General features: G+C 49.8%; 1 protein-coding gene across 1 annotated transcript in view; it reads left to right on the top strand.

Moving 5' to 3' along the window:
- Positions 1-22,587, top strand: part of TSPOAP1 (TSPO associated protein 1) — a gene marked incomplete at its 5' end in the record, with an annotated part of 73,975 nt that overhangs the window by 38,380 nt on the left and 13,008 nt on the right. Inside the window, 14 exons of the mRNA XM_082068315.1 lie at positions 1,060-1,169; positions 3,477-3,586; positions 5,022-5,837; positions 6,371-6,522; positions 8,379-8,972; positions 11,888-12,190; positions 12,930-13,109; positions 16,754-17,878; positions 18,486-18,612; positions 18,701-18,852; positions 19,036-19,204; positions 21,395-21,466; positions 21,826-21,864; positions 22,393-22,496. Coding sequence (XP_081924441.1) covers positions 1,060-1,169; positions 3,477-3,586; positions 5,022-5,837; positions 6,371-6,522; positions 8,379-8,972; positions 11,888-12,190; positions 12,930-13,109; positions 16,754-17,878; positions 18,486-18,612; positions 18,701-18,852; positions 19,036-19,204; positions 21,395-21,466; positions 21,826-21,864; positions 22,393-22,496 — 4,053 coding nt within the window. The remainder of the gene's footprint in view (positions 1-1,059; positions 1,170-3,476; positions 3,587-5,021; positions 5,838-6,370; positions 6,523-8,378; positions 8,973-11,887; positions 12,191-12,929; positions 13,110-16,753; positions 17,879-18,485; positions 18,613-18,700; positions 18,853-19,035; positions 19,205-21,394; positions 21,467-21,825; positions 21,865-22,392; positions 22,497-22,587) is intronic.

The raw sequence follows: 22,587 nt of genomic DNA, 5'->3' as shown, positions 1-22,587 counted from the left end.
TCAGCAGTTCATATACTAGAAAAAAAACCCTACTTTTCATTCTAGTGCCTCTGATGGGTCTTCATCACTAGTACATTTGCCTTGAGGTCTGCTTTAAAATGGCAGCTTGAATTGGCTCATTGGCACCATTTCAAACGAAAGCAAAGGAAGTGCATTTCCTCAAAAAGAAGGATTGTGTTACAGAACGTATTGCCACTGGATGTAAAATTCCAAAATGGCAATGGGATCAAAAAGACTGAGACAAATCTCCCGAAGCTGCTCTTGCCGGCAGCCGCCAAATGCATTCAGGGTGCAGCCTCCAGCTTAGGAGCAGCACAAGCAGCTGATTGCTGGAAGCCAAGAGGCTGCAGCGGGAGGAAGATTTCTCGCTTGCCCTGTCTCTGTACGCCTTCCTTCAGCAAATGCATGGGCTGCTATCAGACTGGAAAGAGCTTTGGCTGGAACTGGTAGGGCCTTCTAATGTTCTGAAAGTGTAAACCCACTATATTGAAGTATTTACAGGTGCTGGGGGGAACTGCCTGAACAGAAGCGCTTAGAGACTTGGGTGTCTACTGGAGCTATAATGTCTCCTATGTTCAGATTGCCATTTATGTTGCACACAGGGAGAACTACCATGTAGAGGCAGCAAGAGATGAATATACCAAGTTATGGGTATATAGGGTGGAAGAGCCCTCCAGAGTCTTTAGTCTGGTCTCCTGCTCACAGTGGGACTGTCACCAGCACCAGGCCAGTATGACCATGGCTTTGCCCAGCTGAGACTCTAAAGTCTTCAAGAACAGATCCCCCTCAGTGGGAACCAGTCCCATGGTTGCATCACCCACCGGGGCAGGGAGTTTTTTGTGATGACTGATTGGAACCCCTGAAGCTGCAAGCTGGAGTTGTTGCTTCTTATTACTACCTCTTCACCTTAAAAGTCATTCTTCCAGATGGTTCTTAGCCCAGTGGCCAGACTGGCACCACACATGAGCTAAGAGGACTTGTCACTGATGTTTGAACCCTTTGAGTGTTCCTTTACTCTGATTTCAGCCACATCATATCCTTCATCTTTCATGTTTTTAGGTGGACACTGCAAGTGAAATGGAAGAACTGGATGTTGACAGCATCTCTCTAATGCCAGAGCCAGGCAGCCAAGGCCATGCGAAGCTCCAGGTGTTCTTAGCTCGATACAGGTACTGGGTCATTTCCTGTGGTCTATGAGGTTGGACTGGTTATCTTCCTGTTGCCTACTTGACCCTGTTCTCCAGCATGAACCACTGTTAGAGACAGGTATTAGAATCATAGAATCTCTAATGCCCGACAGCCCTTTGGGGAAGAAACTGTTCCCGAGATCCAACCTCACCCTCCCCTGGCGCAACTTGAGGCCGTTTCCTCTGCTCCTGGCGCTTGTTCCTGGGGAGCAGAGCCCGACCCCCCTGGCTCCAAGCTCCTTTCAGGCAGTTCAGAGATCAGAAGGTCTCCCCTCAGCTCCTGTTCTCCAGCTGAACCCCCCAGGTCCCTCAGCCGCTCCATCACACTTGTGCTCCAGCCCCTCACCAGCTCCGCTCCCTTCTCTCAACTCGCTCCAGAATGATCATTAGCTTAGACCATGTATCTTATTCCTCTATACAATATTTGTGACCTGTTATTTCCTGGTCAACCAAATCCAAAGTGCTTGGCTTAACAAAAACGTAGTCAGCTCATTTGTTGTTCAGTGAACAGCACTGTGGCTTGGAGGAGAACTGGGCTGGTTCAGTGCTTGTGAGGAGCAGATCAGATGTGATCTGTGTCCTCATGTCAAAATCTTGGACCCGTAAGGTCTCACTCAGCTCACGGAGGTGTTAACATCACTTTGGTGTGTGGAAATCCCTTTTGAAGACTAATGAGCAGGAATTAGCAGTAGCTGTTTGCAAAGATGAAGGGGTTTTATGAGGCATTTTCCTGTGATAGGCCCTCTGATCAGCTCAGGGATCCTTGGATAAGCAGGTTTGAACTACCCGGAGTCCAGTCCTGTCACCAGCGTATTTACATTTTCACACTAGTGGAGGTTTTGGGCTGCTGTTTAAAACGTGGAGTCACAGCACTGAGAGCTGTACAGCTTGCATCCTGAGGGCTGGAGAACTATGAAGAAAAGGGCTAGAAACTTTTTCCTCACTCATGTCACTTTCTTCTGTGCTGTGCTTGTCCATGACAGTTGTATGGCTGATAAAGTGCACCTTAACGTTTGGGGCGTTTTCAGTAGTTTTGTGTATATGGTGTGGGGGCTTTTTTGGTGGGGTTTTTTTGTTTGTTGTTTTTTTTACCCTATTAAGCCCATGAAATTTAGAGGGCTATCTATATACAATAGCTAAGAGTGCAGGTGAATTTAAGGATGAGTATTTTAGAAATGCAGAGGCCCACAACCTACCTACTTGCTACACTCAAACACGTCAGGCATTCAGGTAATTCGGATCTTTTTTTAAACACTTTCTTGAGTCAACCTGATCTGTTCCTTCAGACGTCACAAGGCATCTGTTCCGCTACACAGAAAGTTATGCCTACCTGCTGTTTGAATGCGGAGCGATGTATCTATGCTAGAATTGGGTTAGGTTATGGTTGGACTCAATGATCCTGAGGGTCTCTTCCAACCAAAACGATTCCGTGATCACAGAATCATAGAATCACAGAATGGACTGGGTTGGAAAAGACCTCAGAGATCATCCAGTCCAACGGTTGATCCAACTCCAGCCCATTGACTAGATCATGGCACTAAGTGCCATGTCCAATCTCAGTTTACAAACCTCCAGGGCCGGTGAGTCCAGCACCTCCCTGGGCAGCCATTCCAATCCTGACCGCTCTCTCTGCACAGAATTGCTTTCTAATCTCCAGCCTCAATTTCCCCTGGCAGAGTTGAAGCCCATGGCCCCTTGTCCTATTGCTGATGCCTGGGAGAAGAGACCAATCCCCCCCTGGCTAGAACTGCCCTTCAGGTAGTTCTAGAGAGCGCTGAGCTCACCTCTAAGCCTCCTCTTCTCCAGACTAAACAAGCCCAGCTCCCTCAGCCTCTCCCCATAGGGCTTGTGTTCAAGTCCCTTCCCCAGTCTTGTTGCTCTTCTCTGGACCCGCTCCAGCACTTCAATCTCTTTCCTGAGCTGAGGGGCCCAGAACTGAACACAACACTCCAGGTGTGGCCTCCCCAATGCAGAGCACAGGGGAAGGATCACTGCCCTTGTCCTGCTGACCACGCTAGTTTGGATACAGGACAGGATCCCATTGGCCTTCTTGGCCACCTGGGCACACTGTTGGCTCATGTTGAGCTTCCTGTCAATTAGTACCCGCAGGTCCCTTTCTGCCTGACTGATCCTATGATTATTAGTTCTATATAAAACCGTAAACTAGAGTCTTGTCTTTTGTCTGTGCAATTTGCTGCTTGCAAAGACCGGATGCGGTCCCGGCGAATTGTAAACTGATCTGAATGTGTTGCTACACAAAGTTAAGTCTTCATATTGTAAATATTTCAGCTACAATCCTTTCGATGGACCCAATGAAAATCCAGAGGCAGAGCTTCCGCTGACTGCTGGAGAATATATTTATGTCTATGGGGACATGGATGAAGACGGCTTCTTTGAAGGTGTGTTTTAATAGAATGTGACCACACTGCTGTGGAGAGTTTGTATATATATATATATATATATATATGTATACGTATATATATGTGTGTTCGGGTTTTTTTAAAAGAGGAATTTAGTGAATCTTGAAATCTCAAGATAAAGGTTTTCTGCCCAAAGTTACTTTGTTAAAGGGAAGAGCAGATTCCGTTGGAAAAGGGTTTATTTATGTCACGATTGAACTAAATCTGCAACACAAAATCCTGTGATTTCAACGGGGGTTTTGCCACTGCTTTCTGCAGAGCTCCAGGTTTCATCCCCATGCGGTTCCTCTCGTGCCATGGGGAGGAACACGCTCAGCCCTGGGCAGCCGTGATGGGCTGTTCCCCTGCCTGGTGCCAGCACCGTGAGTCCTGGGGGCCCTGGTGACCTCCTGCTCTGCTGGCAGAACAGCAACCGCGCAGCCCAAACCACAGTCGTTACCCCGTTTGGTGTCGCACAGTGTGTTTGTGTAATTGGCATCTTGGAAAACATGATCCTCCTTGAGTAATAGGCAGATGGGGTTGAAACCAAGAATTGTGGGCTGTAAATTCGTAATTAAATTTCTTCGTGGAGGTGGTTACTTAATGGGAGGAAGGATCCTCGTTCCCTGAGGTGCTTTGCAAGAGCTGAGGCAAATGCATGCCGTGTCGCACTGCTTGCTCTTTGACTGTCCTGGCTCGCTCTTTCTTTCTATTTCCAAGCTTCTCATGTATTTATTTCTTTGTTTGTTTGTTTGTTGTTTAAAGAATAAAGAGGTTATTCTTTACTAACTTTTTCTGCTTTCCCCGCTTTCGATTGATTTGCTGTAGGTAGAGTTTGAAAGGGGAAAGTAAGTGCAATCCTGCTCATTTGCCTGTGACGTGACGGCTCTTGCACGTACCAGGAGTGCTGTGTGTGGGTTCTGTGGGACAGCTTGGCCGCAGGAGCTGGCCTAACAAAGGAGGGGACTAAAAAGAAGGCCAGAGCTGAATACAGAGCTGGAAAGATGGACTTTGATGAGGAAGTACCACAAACCCCAGATCCCTGTGGCTGAGAGAAGACATAAATTCATCAATCTGCATAGTTTGGGAAGCCTAGAAAAAGGCACTTAAGTCAGTGAAAGAGCTGTGATGAGGAATAATAGGGTGATGAAGAAGGAAAAGCCTGTAAGCTAATTACACAAACCAAGTCCGTAGTGAGTTTGCTCTGGAGTGCGTGGAGCAGCGAGTGTTCTCGCTGAGGCCGTTAGGATCTAACTGGGGCAGCCTTAGGAAATGCAGGAAACTACTTCGCCAGGAATAAACCTCCCAGAGGGTTTGTCATTCCACCTGCAGTGCGGTGGTGACCTAGCGCAGACATTGTCGCGTTGTCCTCACAGGCGGGGTGGAAGGCTGACCGGTAGGTGCAGTGGTAACAGGTTTCCTGTTTTCTGTTTAGGGGAGCTGATGGACGGCCGGCGAGGGCTGGTCCCCTCCAATTTTGTTGAGCGAGTTTCAGATGATGACCTCATGACGTTTCTGCCTTCGGAGCTGAATGATCTCACCCATAGCTCATACCAGGAGAAAAGTTTTATCAGTGCGAGCACCAGCAGTGGAGATAAGAGCGATCTCTCAGTTGAAGAGAGTAGCATCAGCCTGCTGACCAGTAGAGCAGAAGGAGACCAGGAGGAACCCGTTAGTCACACAGCAGTGCCTTACCCCAGAAAACTGACCCTGATCAAGCAGCTTGCCAGAAGCATAGTTGTAGGCTGGGAACCACCACTTGTACCCGCTGGCTGCCCAGACGTACAAAGCTACAACATCTATGTGGATGAGGAGCTACGTCAAAACGTGAAGAGTGGCTTTCAGAACAAAGCAGTGATTGAAAAGCTGGATTTAAAGAGCAAGGCTTACCGCGTGTCTGTGCAGAGCGTGACAGAGCGAGGCAGTTCTGATAAACTGCGATGCACTTTCTTTGTGGGCCAAGATTTTGGTGTGGCACCGACTATGCTGAAAGTCCGAAGCGTCACTGCCACATCGGCGGAGGTGACGTGGCTTCCCTGCAACAGCAATTACAACCACGCGGTGTATCTCAACGGGGAGGAGTGCGACATAACCAAGCCTGGGGTTTACTGGTACACCTTCCGCAACCTGCAGCCCAGCACTGCGTACGTGGCCAAGCTGGAGGCCCGGCCCTTGCAGAGCTCTTGGGAAGAGTCCCCTGAGGGGCAGGAGCAGAGCTCGGCCGTGATCCACTTCACCACCCCACTGGCAGGTACCAGAGCAGTCGTGCCCTTTCCCGCTGTGCATGGAGGGCTTGGAGCAGCCGCTCTGTCGTTACTTTGCTATGAAGCCTTGGGGCAAAGGGAAGCAAGGTTCTTTAGGTCCCAAAGCCTGAGATGCTGTCCTGTTTTGTCTTAATGTTGTCCTTCCTTTATTTTAAAAATTTATTCTCTCTTTTGTTTTCATTTGCTCTGGGAAGACATGACCTTTGCTGATTTTTACAGCATGCCTCTGAGGGCATGGAAGATCTCGTTTGCCATGACCTTGCTCTAAGGGTTGCTGCATCTTGGCCTCAGCTACTTTTGCAAAGTTCTGTTTTCTGTGCACTGCAGCCTTCACAGAACAAGAGCACTTTATTTTCTCTGGTTCTGTCTATCATTTCCCATGACTAGCTTGGCTATTCTAGTGCGGTTCTGCAGTGGCAAGTCTGGTGTGGGAGTTTTCTCTTTGATTCTAACCAGGGTTTAGTTTAGCTCTGTGCTGTAGTGAGGTAAGCAAGAAGAAAATCTGTTCGGTCTCTCGCAGGCACACCTGATGCTCCTTTGGATGTCCAGGTAGAAGCTGGTCCCTCGCCAGGTATCCTCGTGATCAGCTGGTTACCCGTCACCATCGATGCCGAAGGATCTTCCAATGGAGTTCGAGTCACCGGTTACGCGGTGTACGCGGATGGACAGAAGGTATCGTGCTGGCACTGGGCAAGGTTGGCGTTGGTCAAGAGGATGGACCAGACTCTGTTCATGGTGCCCAACGCCAGGGTGAGGGGCAACGGGCACAGACTGAAACACAGGAGGCTCCATGTGAACATGAGCAGCAACTTGTTTGCTGGGAGGTGCCAGAGCCTGGCCCAGGCTGCCCAGAGCGGGTGTGGAGTCTCCTTCTCTGAGACATTCAAACCGCCTGGACCCACCTGTGTGATCTGCTCTGTGACCCTGTGTGAGCAGGGCTGGGCTGGGGATCTGCAGAGCTCCTGCAGCCCAACCAGCCTGGGGTTCTGGGTTCATGTGGGGACTGGAGGCTGGTGCAGGGACAGGGGCTCCAGACTTGGACAGCAGCTGGTGTCTGAACCAGTCAGCCCCAGCTCGTGGTGAATATTAATACCACGGGGGTGCTCCTGTGACCGAGCAGGACTGAGCAGCACTTTGTGTGTTTGGGAGAGCTAAAGAAAAAGGAAGAAAAAGGTCTTTTCTAATAAATACATCATTAGCATGGTGTGTGGGGACCAGCTTGGCTGCAGGTTGGTATCGTACAGACTGAGGGATGCTGAGTAAGAGACACAGTTACAGCAGAACACAACTATGGTGGTTGAACAGTGTTTCGTGCTGGCATCAGTAAGGACATTTTTTGTTCCTCATTGGAGGGCTTAGTTTCTTAATTTGCTTCTAAGCTCTTTAGCACATAGTAGCGATTCCTTGCCGTTGGCTAACTTTCCTGGGTATTTTTAATGCTGTTATTACAGTGTCTTCCTTCTGCCAGGTTCTTGGTGTGTCCATCTGAAACACAGGTGGGGAGGAAGTGCAATGACACTATTGGTGTCAATAAACCTTGGGAAAGCTACTGAATAAGCTCATCTCTGTCAGCGGTGTTATACCCAGAGACTGTGGTTTGGTTAAAATGAAGAGCAATTAAAAGTGCCGCTTTTTCAAAACAAATTTTCCCATGCTCTCCGTGTAGGCGATGGATAGCGACAAAAAAACAGAGATGGTAGAAAATACAGAAAAATTTTAACTGTGTGGCAAAACACAGAGAAATATGGAAAAGTTTCAAAATGCTTGATCCACTAAGAATTGTGTGAGAAGACAGTGACAGTCCTTGGCGTGGAAAGGAATGATATCAGAGAAGGGACAATGCTTGGGCTGTTTGCACACCAGAAAAGACATCAGTCCAGGACAAGTACACAGCCTTGCCCCCACCGGGGCTTGTCTCGGGACTGCAAGGGGTGAAGTGTAGTTCAGCCCTTTCTTAAATTAGGTACAGGCGAAGGGAGAGGTGTACAGACACCCCAGGGGGCGGTATGAATACTGGTAAAGAACCTCCAAGGATATTCTGTATTAAAAGTGGCCTGTGGTCTTCTACACACACGATGTTGTGCCGTTGGCCGTGGGAGGGAGAAGGCACAGCTGTGTGAAGGAGCACAGTGCAAAACTGTGGCGCCCTGGGGATGATTGCTATTTTATCATGGAAATGCTTTTTGTCCTGCACAGGTCAAAAAAGAAGGACTCTGGGAAGGCAGGCAAAAGGGAAGCCAAAAAAAGGGATGGCCTTTTAAAGCGTGGGGAACAAGGGGAGTTAAAACATGAAGTAGGAAGGAATATAGTTGTATTTTATAGAATATCCAGTTTCTCAAATGATTGTGGTAACAGTTTCTCTTTACTGTTCATTCTTCCCTGATATTGAGAGGAAGAGTGGAAATTCTGCATGTCTGCTTTCAAGAGCTTTGGGGTCTGTTGTAACTTTGGCTTTGGTAATTGTCATTTTTAGAAGGGCTGAGATGTGCACAATAAATAATTGCTCGCTGTTTTTTTTCCGCTTCCAGGCAATAGAAGTTACTTCTCCAACAGCTGGGAGTGTCCTGGTGGACCTGTCCCAGCTTCAGATGTTCCAGGTGTGCCGGGAGGTTTCTGTGAGAACGATGTCTCTGTATGGGGAGTCGGTGGATTCAGTTCCAGCCCAGATTTCCTCAGTCTTGCTGCGAACCTCCCAGCGCTCCTCACCTTCCCGTTCTGCTCTTTCTACCACTTTTACCTCTCGACCGCCCCGTGGAGAACCCAGGGGCTCTCTGCCTGCACGCAGCCCACCCACGCACCAGGCGGCTGCGCTCCTGCTTCAACAGAAAGCTCCCACTGATAACTCAGATGCCAAATTGACTGATCCCTCCTCCAGCCACAACGGCTCAGCGCCGTCTCTGCCAGAGAAAGCCTCTTCGCCACCTCACCTCTCCTCTCCTGGTGCTTCCTTGGTGCAGGTTTCAGGCGCTTCCCCACAGGGATCAGACGCTGCACGAGACAAGAAATGCCTGAGTGTGCCTCCTCAGCAAGCTGGCGGCACCGTGCTCCCCGCTGAGGGCACAGAGCCCATCCCTTCGAGGAATGCAGAATTGCAAGGCCTGGGCAAAGGGACAGAGGTGCAGGTGAGTTTATTGATCCATCCCATGCGCAGTATCACGTGTGCTGGGAAGGAGAATGAATAGTTTTGGGGAATGGAGTGAAATCCCACTGAGCATCTTGGTGTGACACACCTTTGTGCAGTGGTTGTCAACCCAGCAGGGAGAACTGGCTGCTGTGGTGGACCTGGAAGAGCAGGTGAAGCTCATTGCTTGATGTATGCAAGCAGATCAGGAGCAGAGTCCGGAAAGCAGGAATTTGTCAGAGATTGAAGGTGGAAAGCATGTTCCCGGTGATGGTGATGTCAGTGCTAGTCTGGCATTGCTGCGCTCTCTGCTTGAAGGGCTCTTCTCCAGTCTCATGGGCTTGCACAAGGCAGAGTTGGCACTTGGGCACAACGGGTGCCTTAGTAACCTGCACGGCAAGGTAGCCTGTGTGGAGAAGAACTGGCAAGCTGTCACACCATTAGGAATTTGGAGTCCTGAAGGGTGGGTGAATGATTCCAGGGCTTTTTTAGGACAGCGGGGAGGATGTCTGAGAGCCCCAGGAGTAAACACGTAGATGGTCAATTAGGTGATCATTCTGTGACGAGAGGGAAGTGGGTCCTGTTGATGTGGGATGTATGGTATCAGGAAAAAGGATCTTTTTCCCATTCTGACCTTTGACATTTGAGAGAGCTGGGGCTGTTGAGCTGGAGAAGAGAAGCTGAGAGGGATCTATCAATGGATCCATATCTCAGGGTGAGTGTCAGAGGACGGACCAGACTCTGTTCAGTGGTGCCCAACGCCAGGGTGAGGGGCAACAGGCACAGACTGAAACACAGGAGGCTCCATGTGAACATGAGCAGCAACTTGTTTGCTGGGAGGTGCCAGAGCCTGGCCCAGGCTGCCCAGAGCGGGTGTGGAGTCTCCTTCTGTGAGACATTCAAACCGCCTGGACCCACCTGTGTGATCTGCTCTGTGACCCTGCGTGAGCAGGGTGGCTGGGGATCTGCAGAGCTCCTGCAACCAACCAGCCTGGGGTTCTGGGGTTCTGTGACTCAGGAGTGCTTCAAACTCTTAAATTCAGCATGTTCGTCATGACAGGGTGACCTTGCAAAGTCTCAAGGTTAGACAAAAGCAGGGAAGACTTCTAATAATTGCTAGAGCATCAGCAGCTGTGTGGGCCCAAGACCAAAGGCCAGGTAAATACATAGAAGAACTGAGATGCTGAGTCCAAAATTTCCATGATTATTCTTCAGCCCCTGGTCATTTGCTGCTCATGATACCTTTAGGTCAATTGTTGTGTTTCATTTGCGCACATTTAGACTATTGTAGATGGCTACACAGGGGTGGGTCACTTCACCTGCTTTGTTGTCAGTGCAGTGAAATCGGCACTTCCAGGGGGTGAATCACCCTTCTTGTTTGGGATGTGTGTCCTCACTGGGCTGCCAGCAAAGAGGAACAGGGCAGAAGGGCCCCAGCTGTCAGATTGAACGTGACATCCAGACATCTGTCCCATCCCAGCTCAGCTGGGGTAAGAGCAAAGGTTGACTTTGAAATACCCTGCGTGGTAACACAAAGTGACGACAATCACCCGAGAGGTTCAATTAAATAATGAATCTACTAAAAACCCTCAGTGGAATGACAGCAAATAGTGGTTTGGCAAAAGTTGGTAGCTGTATCATGAAGCTTAGTAAGACTTTAACAACAAAACCCACAAGATATTACTGTTATGTGCCCAGAATAAAGTTAGAAAGAGGAAAAGGAGATAGGTTAAGATATCAGAAGATAGGTGAGATCTCACCACTCCATCGTTCCAGCTTGTGGTAGGTATGAAACTTCATTAATGCCATGCAGCACAGACACACAACACCCCCCGTGATGAAATACACACAAACATGCCAAGTGTCCCAAGTGAGGAAGTTTTATAGCCCAGCCCAGATAGGACAGGGCGGTTCATCTCCTCCCTCTGCTTGCTCTTCCTGCTAATATAGAAGATTGTTCCAGAAATGAGTAGGTGCTTGAAAAATGAGAGGAATGGTCGTGGTGCTGACCACAAGTGAGTTGTTTTGTCTGTTGGGGCAGCTGGTGGTTCGTGGTTTCTCCTCGTGGTTGATTGTCCGCTAGCTGACCCATCTTGGTCATCCCAATTAACCAGGAGATCTTTCTTCTTTATCTCAGAAATTTATGCCTTTGTTTGTCAAAGACCTTGAGGGGAAAATAGAGAGTGTCTGCCTTCACAGCCACCTATCTTCTCCTGCCCAAAGTTGCAAAAAACAGCTGTTAAGGCATAAATATACCGTTGATGAGTCCTTCGTTGTGCAGAGGGTGGCAGGGTGCTCAGGGCTATCACGACCTCTCTGCCTTTTGCCTGAGCCCAGGGGACATTTAGAAACGAGGCACTGCAGTGTCTAAATATCCCTGGCTGTCTGATCCTGTAAATATTTTCAAAGCGTGCCTAGTACCTAAGGACAAGGTTGTGCTCCGATGCAAAACGCAGCAGAGGCTGCTGTATTTTAGAGCAAGCGTTAGAGAAAGGGGAGGCTGGTGAAGTCCCATCTGCCTTCTTCCTGGGTTCCACTGCTCCATCTCCCAGGGGTTTTCTTAAGCAGCAAAGTGAACTGACTGAAAAACAGAACTTGTTATGTAGCTTGAGCTCTTCTTGCTGCTCTAAAACCAGTTCTTGTCAGCACCCCTCTGTGGCTTCTGTGAGAGCTGCAGCGGTGGAGAGCCCGTGTGTCTCCTTGCACCTCACGGCAGCGGGGGATTGTTCCAGGGCTGTCCAACCTCCCCAGCTGCACATTCCCTGCCAAAATATTGTACACCAACTATGCAGAGTGTGGAGCGTTTCTCTTGGAGAGTTTGGGGTGGTAAGAGCCCCATTTGCTGCACAAGTACCACGTAATATCTCCCCCAGGTTTCCTTGTTCCTGGTGACCTTTGTTTTGGTTTGTTTCCCAGGTGGAACAATCTGTAACCAAAGCACCGGAGCTGGAAAGCCCGTCTAACAGCAGTCTGAAGATACGTCTGGAGACCTGCCACGCGTGCTCTGTGGAGGAGTCACCAGAAGGTCCCGGTGCTGAAGGAGAAAAGGAGGCGAAGGAGCAGCACTGGAACCCAGAGCCTCTGCCCTCCCCCAGCCAGGCCGAGGGGACAGGAGACACCTCCCGAGACACAAACACGGGTGGGAGCAGCTGCCAGGACTTCCTGAGGTTGTCCCCTGGCAAGGAGGTGATGAAGGAAATGTCCAGAGTGAAACGAGAGGTTTGTTGAACCTTGGTTGAATTTCCTTGCCCATGGAGGGATGCGGGTTGTGGGTGTTACCATCTGATGCAGCGCTGTTCTTCTGCGGGCTGTAAAACACGTCTGCCACCTTTCTGTGTCTGTGTGTCTGTACACACATGCCAGCCGCTGCATTGGGTGCTGCCAAACTTATTTCCTGCCATACTTCAGCTGTATGTGTACTAGAGAAAGGTAAGATGCTACTTTATTGCTGAAACAGAGTGCCTGAGAGGACCTTAAATTCTAATCTAATTCCTTTAACGTGGGGTTAAGTTTCTTTATTAGCTCCACAGATATATCTTTATATTATGCCAATATTATGCCATTACCATCAACATCTGCTACTTCAAATACAGTTTTTAGCCAGGCAAACCATGGGGTATTATGACTGCTTTCCACTAAATCCAAGGGTTGTTTGCTAAGAGAAACCAGGTACCTTAATCCTGATACCCAAATATTGGCCACATCAGCTGAATTAGCAACAAAGTAGAGGGATTTGTGGTTCTCACTGTGAATTATTGACAGCGCACAGTCCTCAGAAATCTGGTCTGCAAGTCCATTATTCGTGAGCGTTTCTGTGTTCTTCCCTAGTCTGGGTGCTGCCCATTTTATTTCCTGCCGTACTTCAGCTGTACGTGTACTAGAGAAAGATAAAATGCTACTTTATTGCTGGAACATTGTGCCTGGCAGGACTGAGGAAATCTGTTCTGCTTTCCAACAGCAAGAAGAAAAAATGTCTGAAATGGGAAGACGCCAGCTGACCCTTTTTGCTGAGCACAACCGTAGTTCTGACCTTTCAGATATTTTGGAAGAGGAAGAAGAAGATGAACTGTCTTCAGAAGCTCTAGAAGAGAAGAAATGGGACCAGAGGGAGCCATGTTACCAGGAGAATGGGGAGAAGGTAACTTGTAGCAGGATGATGCTTGCGGGGAGCGCCGGTGCAGCCATCCCATGTCATCAGCTCACAGGAGGAGATGCTGGTCCGTGCTTGGCAGAGTTCCTACCTGCTCTGCTTTTACTCCCAGTGTTGCCTTAACCTAGTGAAAATGCAAGTTCTTTGTGAGAAGGAAAGGTGTTTGTCTGTAATTAAGGTACCCAGGGTTTAGTTAGTTGGAAGACCACACAAAATGTAATGTGAACTTCAGAACTTGGGGTTAAAAATCAGTCCTATTGATCAAGTTCTTAACATAAACATTGGGCACACAGGAATCTGTGAAGTCCACCTGTCTGTAGATCTTGTACCGACCCAGCACTGGGCCCTTGTGGCCAGGAAGCCAATGGTACCTGGGGTGGGTTAGAAGGGGGTGGTCAGTAGGTCAGAGAGGTTCTCCTGCCCCTCTGCTCTGCCCTGGGGAGACCACACCTGGAATATTGTGTCCAGCTGTGGCCCCTCAGTTCCAGCAGGACAGGGAACTGCTGGAGAGAGTCCAGCGCAGCCACCAAGATGCTGAAGGGAGTGGAGCATCTCCCGTGTGAGGAAAGGCTGAGGGAGCTGGGGCTCTGGAGCTGGACAAGAGGAGACTGAGGGGTGACCTCATTCATTGGGATCAATATGGAAAGGGAGAGTGTCAGGAGGATGGAGCCAGGCTCTTCTCGGTGACAACCAGTGACAGGACAAGGGGCAGTGGGTGCAAACTGGAACACAAGAGGTTCCACTTAAATTTGAAAAGAAACTTGTTCCTGGTGAGGGTGGCAGAGCCTGGCCCAGGCTGCCCAGGGAGGTTGTGGAGTCTCCTTCTGTGCAGACATTCCAACCCGCCTGGACACCTTCCTGTGTAACCTCATCTGGGTGTTCCTGCTCCATGGGGGGATTGCACTGGATGAGCTTTCCAGGTCCCTTCCAACCCCTCACATTCTGGGATTCTGTGATTTTTTTCTCCTAAAGCAAACCAGGCACATATTATTTTGGCCTCGGCCCTGCCAGCCCTCCTGACAGTGGATAACTTAGTGCAGGTGATTTTCCTGAGACCTTGGTGCTCCTGGGAGGAACGGGCGGCTTGTAGAAGCGCAGCCCTGGCTCCGCCATTCAAGTGTCACGTGTGAGGAAATACCGGTTGCGTTGAACTATGAGTGATCACGTTAATTCATGTTATGAGTTCATACAGTTAAAGGTAGTTAGTGAGTTAAATGCATCTGCAATGGGTAACATGCTTAAAACTGCCTGACTGAAAGTGTGATATGATCGTACAAGTTACAGCAGTTGAGATGAATATGCAGGAGGGAAAGTATTAAGCTTGGATGCCTGAGAAATTTGAAACATTTTCATGAGATGTGATATGCCTGTAAACAAGAAAGCACCCTAATTTATTTCATGTGACCAAAGAACATCTCTAGGTTGTTGATGCTGCCCGGTGTGGCACAGATGGGTTGGATCTGGTGAACATTAGGGGGTTATGATGAATCTGGAGGAAATTTGCTGCCGCCTCTGCTTTCCCCTCCTGAAGTGGGTTCTGTCCCAGTTTGGAGGTTGGACATGCAGTGTCAGGAGCGCCTGGCGGCTGGAGATGCTGGGGCTGCCTGGGAAGTGCTTGCACTGCAAAACAATGGAAGAGAAACAGTTTCTCTGGAAGCTGCAAGGAGGAAATGAGCACAGTGAGGAATGCCATGCTTTGGCTCTTTTTCCTGGATGTTTTATTGGCCGGAATGTTGTTGGTTTGAGGGGTTTTTTTCTGAAAAACCAAAACCCCATGCACATCCTATTGGGGTGAGCAAACTGGTGCTGCTTGAGCTGCTGAAGTGCCTGTTTTCCATTCTGGCGGTGACGAGTCAATGTGAGCAGGACAAGATCGGAGAGGGCACCAGGGGCAGGAGCTGTAGGGCGCTGAGCTCCCGGTGCTGTTCAGGATGCAGAGGATGTGACTGAAGTGGTCAGGCCTCAGCAGCACCGCTTTCCAGAATTCTGCATATTTAGTGACCTTTTGGGTTACCTCAAAACTCCTCAGCCAGCTCTTTCAGGATTTGGCGGGTGAAAGAATGGCGGGGTGAAGCGTTTAACCTCAAATAAGTTGTTTAATTTCTGAAGCCATTTATTATATTAAAACTCAAAAGCAAAACCCACGACTTTGTAAACAGCTAAAGCAGGTTGTATTGGACTTACTTTATGGTTGCATTTATAAATTCTGCATATTACTAATTTGCGCTAACGACGTAGGAGCCTAGAGCACGTGTCCTGTAAAGGGAGTTTGAGCAAGCTGAGCTTGTTTGGTCCAGCCAAGATGAGGCAAATGGGACATTTAGTAGCTGCCTACAGCTATTTGAAGGCTGGTGGAAAGGGTGAGGGAGCCAAAGACTTCTAGTTCATGGCAGATGATATAAAAAGAGTCTGGAGTCCTGAGCTGCTGTTTGGGAGGTTCATGTTGGAGGGGAGTACAAACTTCTTTCCCAGGGACAGTCCCCAGAGAGGTGGGGAATCTCCGATCTTTGGTGTTTTCAAACCTTAGCTAAGCAAAGACACTGATTTACTGTTGGCAACAGTCCTGCTGCAATTAGGAGATTGAACTGGGGACCTCTGTAGGTCCATTCAGCTAATTATAAATATCATTCGAGACGAGTTGTTGCTTGGAAAAAGTTATGGAGGTTGGAATAATCAACAAGCAGCTTACAACTGCTTTTCTTTCCCCACTGTGGTTCCGTTTTTGATGATCTCTGAACAGGCCTGCTCGTGCCTGTAGCTTAAAACATCGGTAGCTACAAATGCTTTGTAAAGTATTCATAAATGTTTTTAGAACATGTCATGATATAAGTTACCAGAAAAGTTGAGCACGAGACCTCCAGAGGTATCTTCCAACCCAAATTACACCATCCATCTAGGATTCTACCTTTTTATTTTAGTATAAATGTGGCAAGAGATAAAATATAAATTCTACAGTTAGTCCAAGGCAAATTTTGAAATTCAGCAGTGTCTTCCCAACAATTTCCTGTAACCTGCTGGTCTCTTAACCAGCTGCAATGAAACACGTGTCTGTGGGCGCCCTTCGAGGTAAAGGGTTTATATGTGTTTACGTAGCAGCTCTGCTCACCTGGATTCTCAGTGCAGTTTGGTGGAGCTGGACGGTGCCGTGCTGGGAAGGGCCGAGGGAAGGTGCATTGCTGCGCAGGGTCACCTCCTGTTCCAGTGCAGGGACGGGGGGGTGGGGGCTCCTGTGGGACTCGTCCCTGCCAAGGGAGGAACCAGCAGCTCCGACGTGAGCAGCCGTGGAGGAACCTGCTCCTTCCTGACATCCCAGAGCTGTGGGGAGCGCAGCGGGCAGGACGAAGGTGCTGCAGGTAGCTGTGTGTGCAGAGGCAGAGCCTGGCAGGGAGCTCTCCATGCATTGGCCTTTCTCGCTTTCCGCTGCATTGCTGGTTCATCTGATTGTCTTTTGCCAGGAGACCCATTGCTCTCTCTTGCTTCCTACCCTTGCTTGGCTGCAGACCACAGTCGCCGCTCCATCCTGCTGTGCTGGGAGGGAATCAGCTGTAACTTTGCCTCTTTTTAATGTTTGTTTCCTCTCTTTTTTTCCTCTGCTTGTCCTGGCTGTGGCTTTTCTCGGGGGCTGGGTACAGATGGATCTTTGTGATACTGACAGTGACGAGGAGATTCTGGAGAGGATACTAGAGCTGCCGCTTCAGAAGAACCACAGCAAGAAATTGTTCAGCATCCCTGAAGTGACTGAGGATGAGGATGAAGATGAGGATGAGAGGTGTGTTACAGAGGAAAAGGCAGAGCTGCAAGACTCCTCAGGAACACTTACCTACCCTTCAGGAAGGACAGAGAAGCCACTCAGCATCAAGGAGCCATTTGTAAAGGCAGGTGGGAGTAACACCCCCATGGATCCGTCTGCTCAGAGTCCACGGGAGGAGCGTGGTGATAAGGAGAGCGGAGGGGACGGCAACCGTGCGAATCCTGCCTTTGTCCAGCCCGCCTGGAGTCAGAAGAAAGCAAACTGGAACTGGGGTTACCAGGAGAACGATCAGAAGTCTGGGACTGGGGCAAGTCCTGCCCGGAGCAAGAAGAAGGGAAACAATTATCGAGAGAAGGTCCGGAATCGGCCTGAGATGGGTAGGAAGAGACAGAATGATTTAACAGAGCACTGCAGTCGTCTGCTGGGCAACTGCGGCCAGATGGGAGGCGGGTTGTACAGAGCTCCAAGCCTCAGGGAAGAGCTGAACATTGTGAGCAGCGCTGGCGGTAAGGAGGGGTTTGACATGTACAGTCGTGCCAGACAAGGCGCCTTACGAAAAAATCACAAGAAAGTGGTTTCAGGGTTTTCAGAACCTGCTGGGAGGGCAACACGCTGCTCCAGCCCCAGGAGCCTGGAAATAGACATTGAATATGACTCCGAAGATGATCAGGATTCGAGCTGCGCATCGCCCCCCGAGAGCAGGCTGTGGCCAGAAAGGTCCCAGAGCTGCCAGGGGGACTGGAGCGATTGCTCTGGTCAGTCCGAGGTTGCCCACACGAGTGGCAGAAGGGACCCAACCAGACTGGAGATGGTGGAAGAGCAGAGGATGGAGTGGGCTGGGTCTCCGAGCCAGCGCCTGCGGTTCTTCTGCCGGGAGAAGGAAGCCCTGAGGTGTGAGAGCAGTTCGGAGGAGCAGGGCTGGGAGCTGGACTGTAAGTCACCTGGCTGGAGAAAGAGGCTCGAACATCCTTCGAAGGGGATACATAGCACCTCCTTGCACAAAAGGGTTGGGTGACTTTTCCTATTCTGGCTTTGAAGCAGCTTGCAGTGGTGTGAGCTTCCCTCTGCTTCCCTGGCCTGCCTGTATCCTGCTTTGTTCAATGTTGTCCAGAGAAAGGACCCTCCTTTAGGATTGTCTGGAAGAATATGTGAGAGATGCGGTAGTTCTGTGCTGCTCCGTGGCTTTTCTTGTATTAGCGCTTCTGCTTTTCCTGCTGAATGACCGAGTGTCACCGATGCAGTATTCCTTTTTGCACTGGGTCTTCCTCCCCATGTCAGGAGGCTGTGGGACCCAAATGAAAATCCCTGGTGAAATAAGCTGATTTGGGCCAGCTTTGTGTAGAGGATGACTGTCACATCATTGCTCCCCTCAAAACGCCCTTTTCCTGCATCCTCGTGCTCCCCAAGGGGGTTGTGAGGGGCCGGGCCGGCTGGCTGCCCGGATTTAATTCTGGTTTCCAGCTCCCTTGGTATTTGCAGCTCTCGAGTGTCCCTGAAGAGGAATGTTGCATTTGGATGCGCTGCTCTTTGTGGAGTGCGTTTGGGCTGAGCGCTGGCCGGGCGAGGCGCAGGGCAGGGGCTGCTGCTTAACTCTGTGCTGGTTCCTGTTGCAGGCGCCCGGTCACAAAGATCCCAGGGGCCAAGAGCCGCCCGGCGCAGCTGCCTGGCAGGGGCCCAGCAGGAGACGGAACAAGAGCTCGAGAAGAAGCCAAACGCAGAAACCTTTGCTCTCTAGTCCAGGTGAGCGGGCTGGGGGGGTGCTGGTAGGTGCGTTTGGGCCGGGGAACGGAGCTGACGCTATCTCTGGTGTGCCCTTGTCTGCGCACAGGTCCTCCAAGGAGCACAGCTTCAGAAACCTCCATTAAAGATGATGACATTCGAATATTTGTGGCTCTCTTTGACTATGATCCTGTTTCTATGTCTCCTAACCCTGATGCGGCGGAAGAGGAGCTCCCGTTTAAGGAGGGGCAGATCCTGAAAGTAAGAGCACACCTCACTGAGCATCTTCTGCTCTGTATGGATCCATCTGGTGTTCCAGGGACACCCTAGACCTTGGGAGGCAGAGCCTCCTTCGTCTCGGGAGTTTCCTTAGCGTCCCTTTCTCCTGTCTCTGTACGTCTCAGTCCCTGGAGCATCAACAGTCTCTGGCCTTTTCCCTCACAGGTGTTTGGAGACAAGGATGCTGATGGCTTTTACAGGGGGGAATCTGCAGGAAGGGAGGGATATATCCCCTGTAACATGGTGTCTGAAGTCCAGGTGGAGAATAATGAAATCAAGAAGCAGCTCCTAAAGCAAGGATTCCTTCCTGCTGACACACCAATGGAGAGCATAGGTACTGTATGTCCTTTATGTGTCTGCCGTGCTATGGCCAGTGTATTTCTTGGCTGAAATGTGGAAAGCTCAGTTGTGCTGTCAAGCTTTGTGGCCAGTGGAGCCCCCCCCAAAATGATCTCTAAGGGTGGTCCCTGGGATCTGAAGGCTTGTTTAGTGGCTGTTGCAGTAGCAATGAGGGAGGTCTCGATGGATGAGGGAGGCAGATGTTCCAAGGTGTCAGTTCTACCTGTCTCTGCTGCAGCACAGCACTGCCCGTGGCTGCTGTACTCAGCATGGAGTGTGAGCGAGGCTGATCTGCACTAGAGAAGGGCAATCAAAAAAGTTTGAAGAGCAGCTGAAGAATGTGAGTGAGAGTTTTCACTTCTGTGTTCTCTTCTTTGTTTTGCAAGTCTGTAATGGAACCCATAGAATCACAGAATGGTTTGTGTTGAAGGGCCCTTCCCAGCTCCCCCAGTGCCCCCCCTGCCATGACAGGGACATCTTCACCAGCTCAGGTTGCTCAGAGCCCCGTCCAGCCTGGCCTGGGATGTCTCCAGGGATGGTTCAGCCACCACCTCTTTGGCCAACCTGGGCCAGGCTCTCACCACCCACAGGGGCAACAATTTCTTCCTCATGTCCAGCCTGAATCTCCCTCCTTTAGTTTAAAACCATTGCCCTTTGTCCTATCACAACCTTCTCTGGGATGTGCAGCCACCAGAGTTTGGGCTGAGTTAGAATTCCAGAATCATTTTGGTAGGAAGAGACCCTGAAAATCCTCGAGTCCAACCATAACCCACCCCTGGCACTGCCCCATGTCCTGAGAACCTCGTCTCCGTCTGTCCAGCCCTTCAGGGATGGTGACTCCAGCACTGCCCTGGGCAGCCTGTTCCAATGCCCCACAGCCCTTTGGGGAAGAAATTGTTCTGAATAAGGAAAAATTGGGCTGCAGTTCAGAGGCTGTGAGCTGCCCCGAGACTAGTGGCAAAATATTGGTGGCCCGGGGCCTGTCCCTTACCCCTCCTGTCTCTCATCCTGCACCTCTGTGTACTCTTTGCTACTGCTTGTTAAAACCAGAGGAAATTCTTGTTTTGACTGAGCGCTGTTCCCCCACCAGTTCAGCAGGTAAACCAGCCCAAGTGTGGGTCCGATGGCCCAGCTGAGCGCTGGCAGTGACTGAGCATTGCGCTGCCCCTCACAAAAAACATCCAATCCGGGAGAAAAAGAGAGAAAGCAGGAATCCCAGTGTTTCCATCTCCCCGCAGTGCTGACCGTGCCCAGCTCCTGCTCGGGGGTCTCTGGGAGGCTGGTCCTGGGGAGCACAGGGGTCAAAGGCACCTGTTGCTTTTACTCTGTGGCTACATGATTTTTGGGTAGGTTTGTGTCCTTGGCCCTCTCTCATGCTAAGAGAGGAGAGATTTGAGAAAGGCTTTTTTTTCCACATTTGGGACATTCATAATGTTTCTTTTCTGTGTATCCTCTGGTGCCCAGACATGGCCGGATGCTGGTGGCCCTTGCCTCTGTGTGGATGTACAAGGCTCCCTGTCCCCTGCCCCGCTACCTGCTCTCAGAAGAACAGTAGAACTTAATAGCTCTGAGGCTCCGTGAGACGTAGTGAGTTTGGAAGTTTTCAGGAGCGTGATGGTAGTGAAAAAGATGGACTTACCTGTATGTGCAGGGAGTAAACTGTTTCCTCAGGCAGCCAGGCTGGCCGCACATCTGCTGTTTTCCTGCTGCCGTAAACCAGTATTACAGCCGTGTCACTAAGAAAATGCCTTGGAGGGCTGGTCTGGGGGCTCGTCCAGCTGTGATCCTATGCTCAGTGCAGGAGTTTTAGCCAGAGACCTCCCCAGATCCCTTCCCACCTGAGGCTTCACCTCACTTGGCATTTTTCAGATGTTAATGGTAGAAGGTTTTATTTTATCCCTCTGATGCTGCTTGTGAAAGAACGGAGAAGCAGAACGTTGGATGTGTACTGTGGTGTGGCCCATGGGCATGAATACAGCGTGGGTTTCTGTGTGTATCTGGGATGTGGATCAGGCCTCGTCTGACTCCACATACGAGAAGTGGAGATCGGGGCTTTGCGGTGTCGCTTCCCGGGGAAGCACGTCCTGCTGCTCTGCTGCCTGGTCACTCTTCAAGATGCTTTTCACTTTATGTTCACTGTCTGTTTCTCTTGTCTATTTATTTGCTTTTTTGGATTTTTATTAAGGAAATGGCACATTTTCTCCACCTCCACGCCGCCAATCCGTCCCTCCTCCAAAACCTAGACGCTCCAAGAAAGGTCTGTGTCAGCCACTGCTTCCTCTTTGATTTTTGCTGTAGGATTACAGACTGCATTGAATTTTTACTACTTGCTTACAGGACCCTCAGATGTTTGTCTCTGTACAACTGCTAGGAAGTGGAAAGAGAGCCCATCCCTGTGCTGCTGTTAAGTTTTTAACAACAGTGGTGTCTTTTATAGTTCTGCTTCATGTTATGCCCCTGAGTTGTGGTTACTGCTGTAGACTTTGAGTTGCATGAACAGTTTGCTTCTGTTGTTTGCTGCCTTTGTCTTTGTTCTTTTTATTGTCGTTTGTCAGTTTGTGTTGTGGTCACTTTTGAAAGATGAATACCCACTGATGAGACGTTTCCTTCCCCCAGCAGGGCTGGACAAACAGGAGAAGTACAAGTCTCATCCAGGTGAGAATTGCTCTTTCCTATTAAGAGAAGAGGGTTGGTACCTTTGCATGATCGTTCTACAGAAACGTTTTGTGGTCCAAGGCCAATGCAAGACCCTGTAGTGCTCCTTCAGGGCTCTGGCTGGTCCCGGAGGATAAACTTTGGAGCTCAATAGCAAAGTGTTGTGTGGAGGGAGGAGAAATGCCCATTTGAGACACGGCAGAGAGGCTGCTGTCCTCCGCGTGTGTATATACGTGTGTGTATAAACAGAAATCATAAAATAACACACTCTGTATATACAGACAGGATACCAGGGTGCTGGAATGGGGAGATGTGCCCAGTTCTGTGCTTGTGTGACATGATACAGGAGATCAGGAAACTGCTTTACCTGGGGCCTCTAAGATCTCCCTGCCATTCAGTTGCCATTCACTTTCCCCGAGTATTCTTTTTGCTCAGTCCACTCCAAGAACAGTGAAGGAGTTGCTGTGATTTGGAATTTTGTCTTAGAACTTCCAGCTCAGGGTAGATTGTTTTATTTCTGTCCTGCAGGCCAGCAACATCAGGACTTTGAAGCTGAACTGCTGACTCCTCGAAGCATGGTGGCTGTCTTCGACTACAACCCTAAGGAGAGCTCTCCGAATGCAGATGTAGAGGTAACACCGAGCCGCTCCTCCTCTTACAGGCTTCTTTTTCCTCTCTGTTTTCTTCCATCCCAACACACTAGCACCTTGGTCAAAACCAAGA

The sequence above is a fragment of the Streptopelia decaocto genome, assembly GCF_964273445.1.
Source record: "Streptopelia decaocto genome assembly, chromosome: 18".
NCBI classification, from domain to species: domain Eukaryota; kingdom Metazoa; phylum Chordata; class Aves; order Columbiformes; family Columbidae; genus Streptopelia; species Streptopelia decaocto.
The sequence above is the reverse complement of the archived record's forward strand: the minus strand, read 5'-3'. Positions and strand labels throughout refer to the sequence as shown.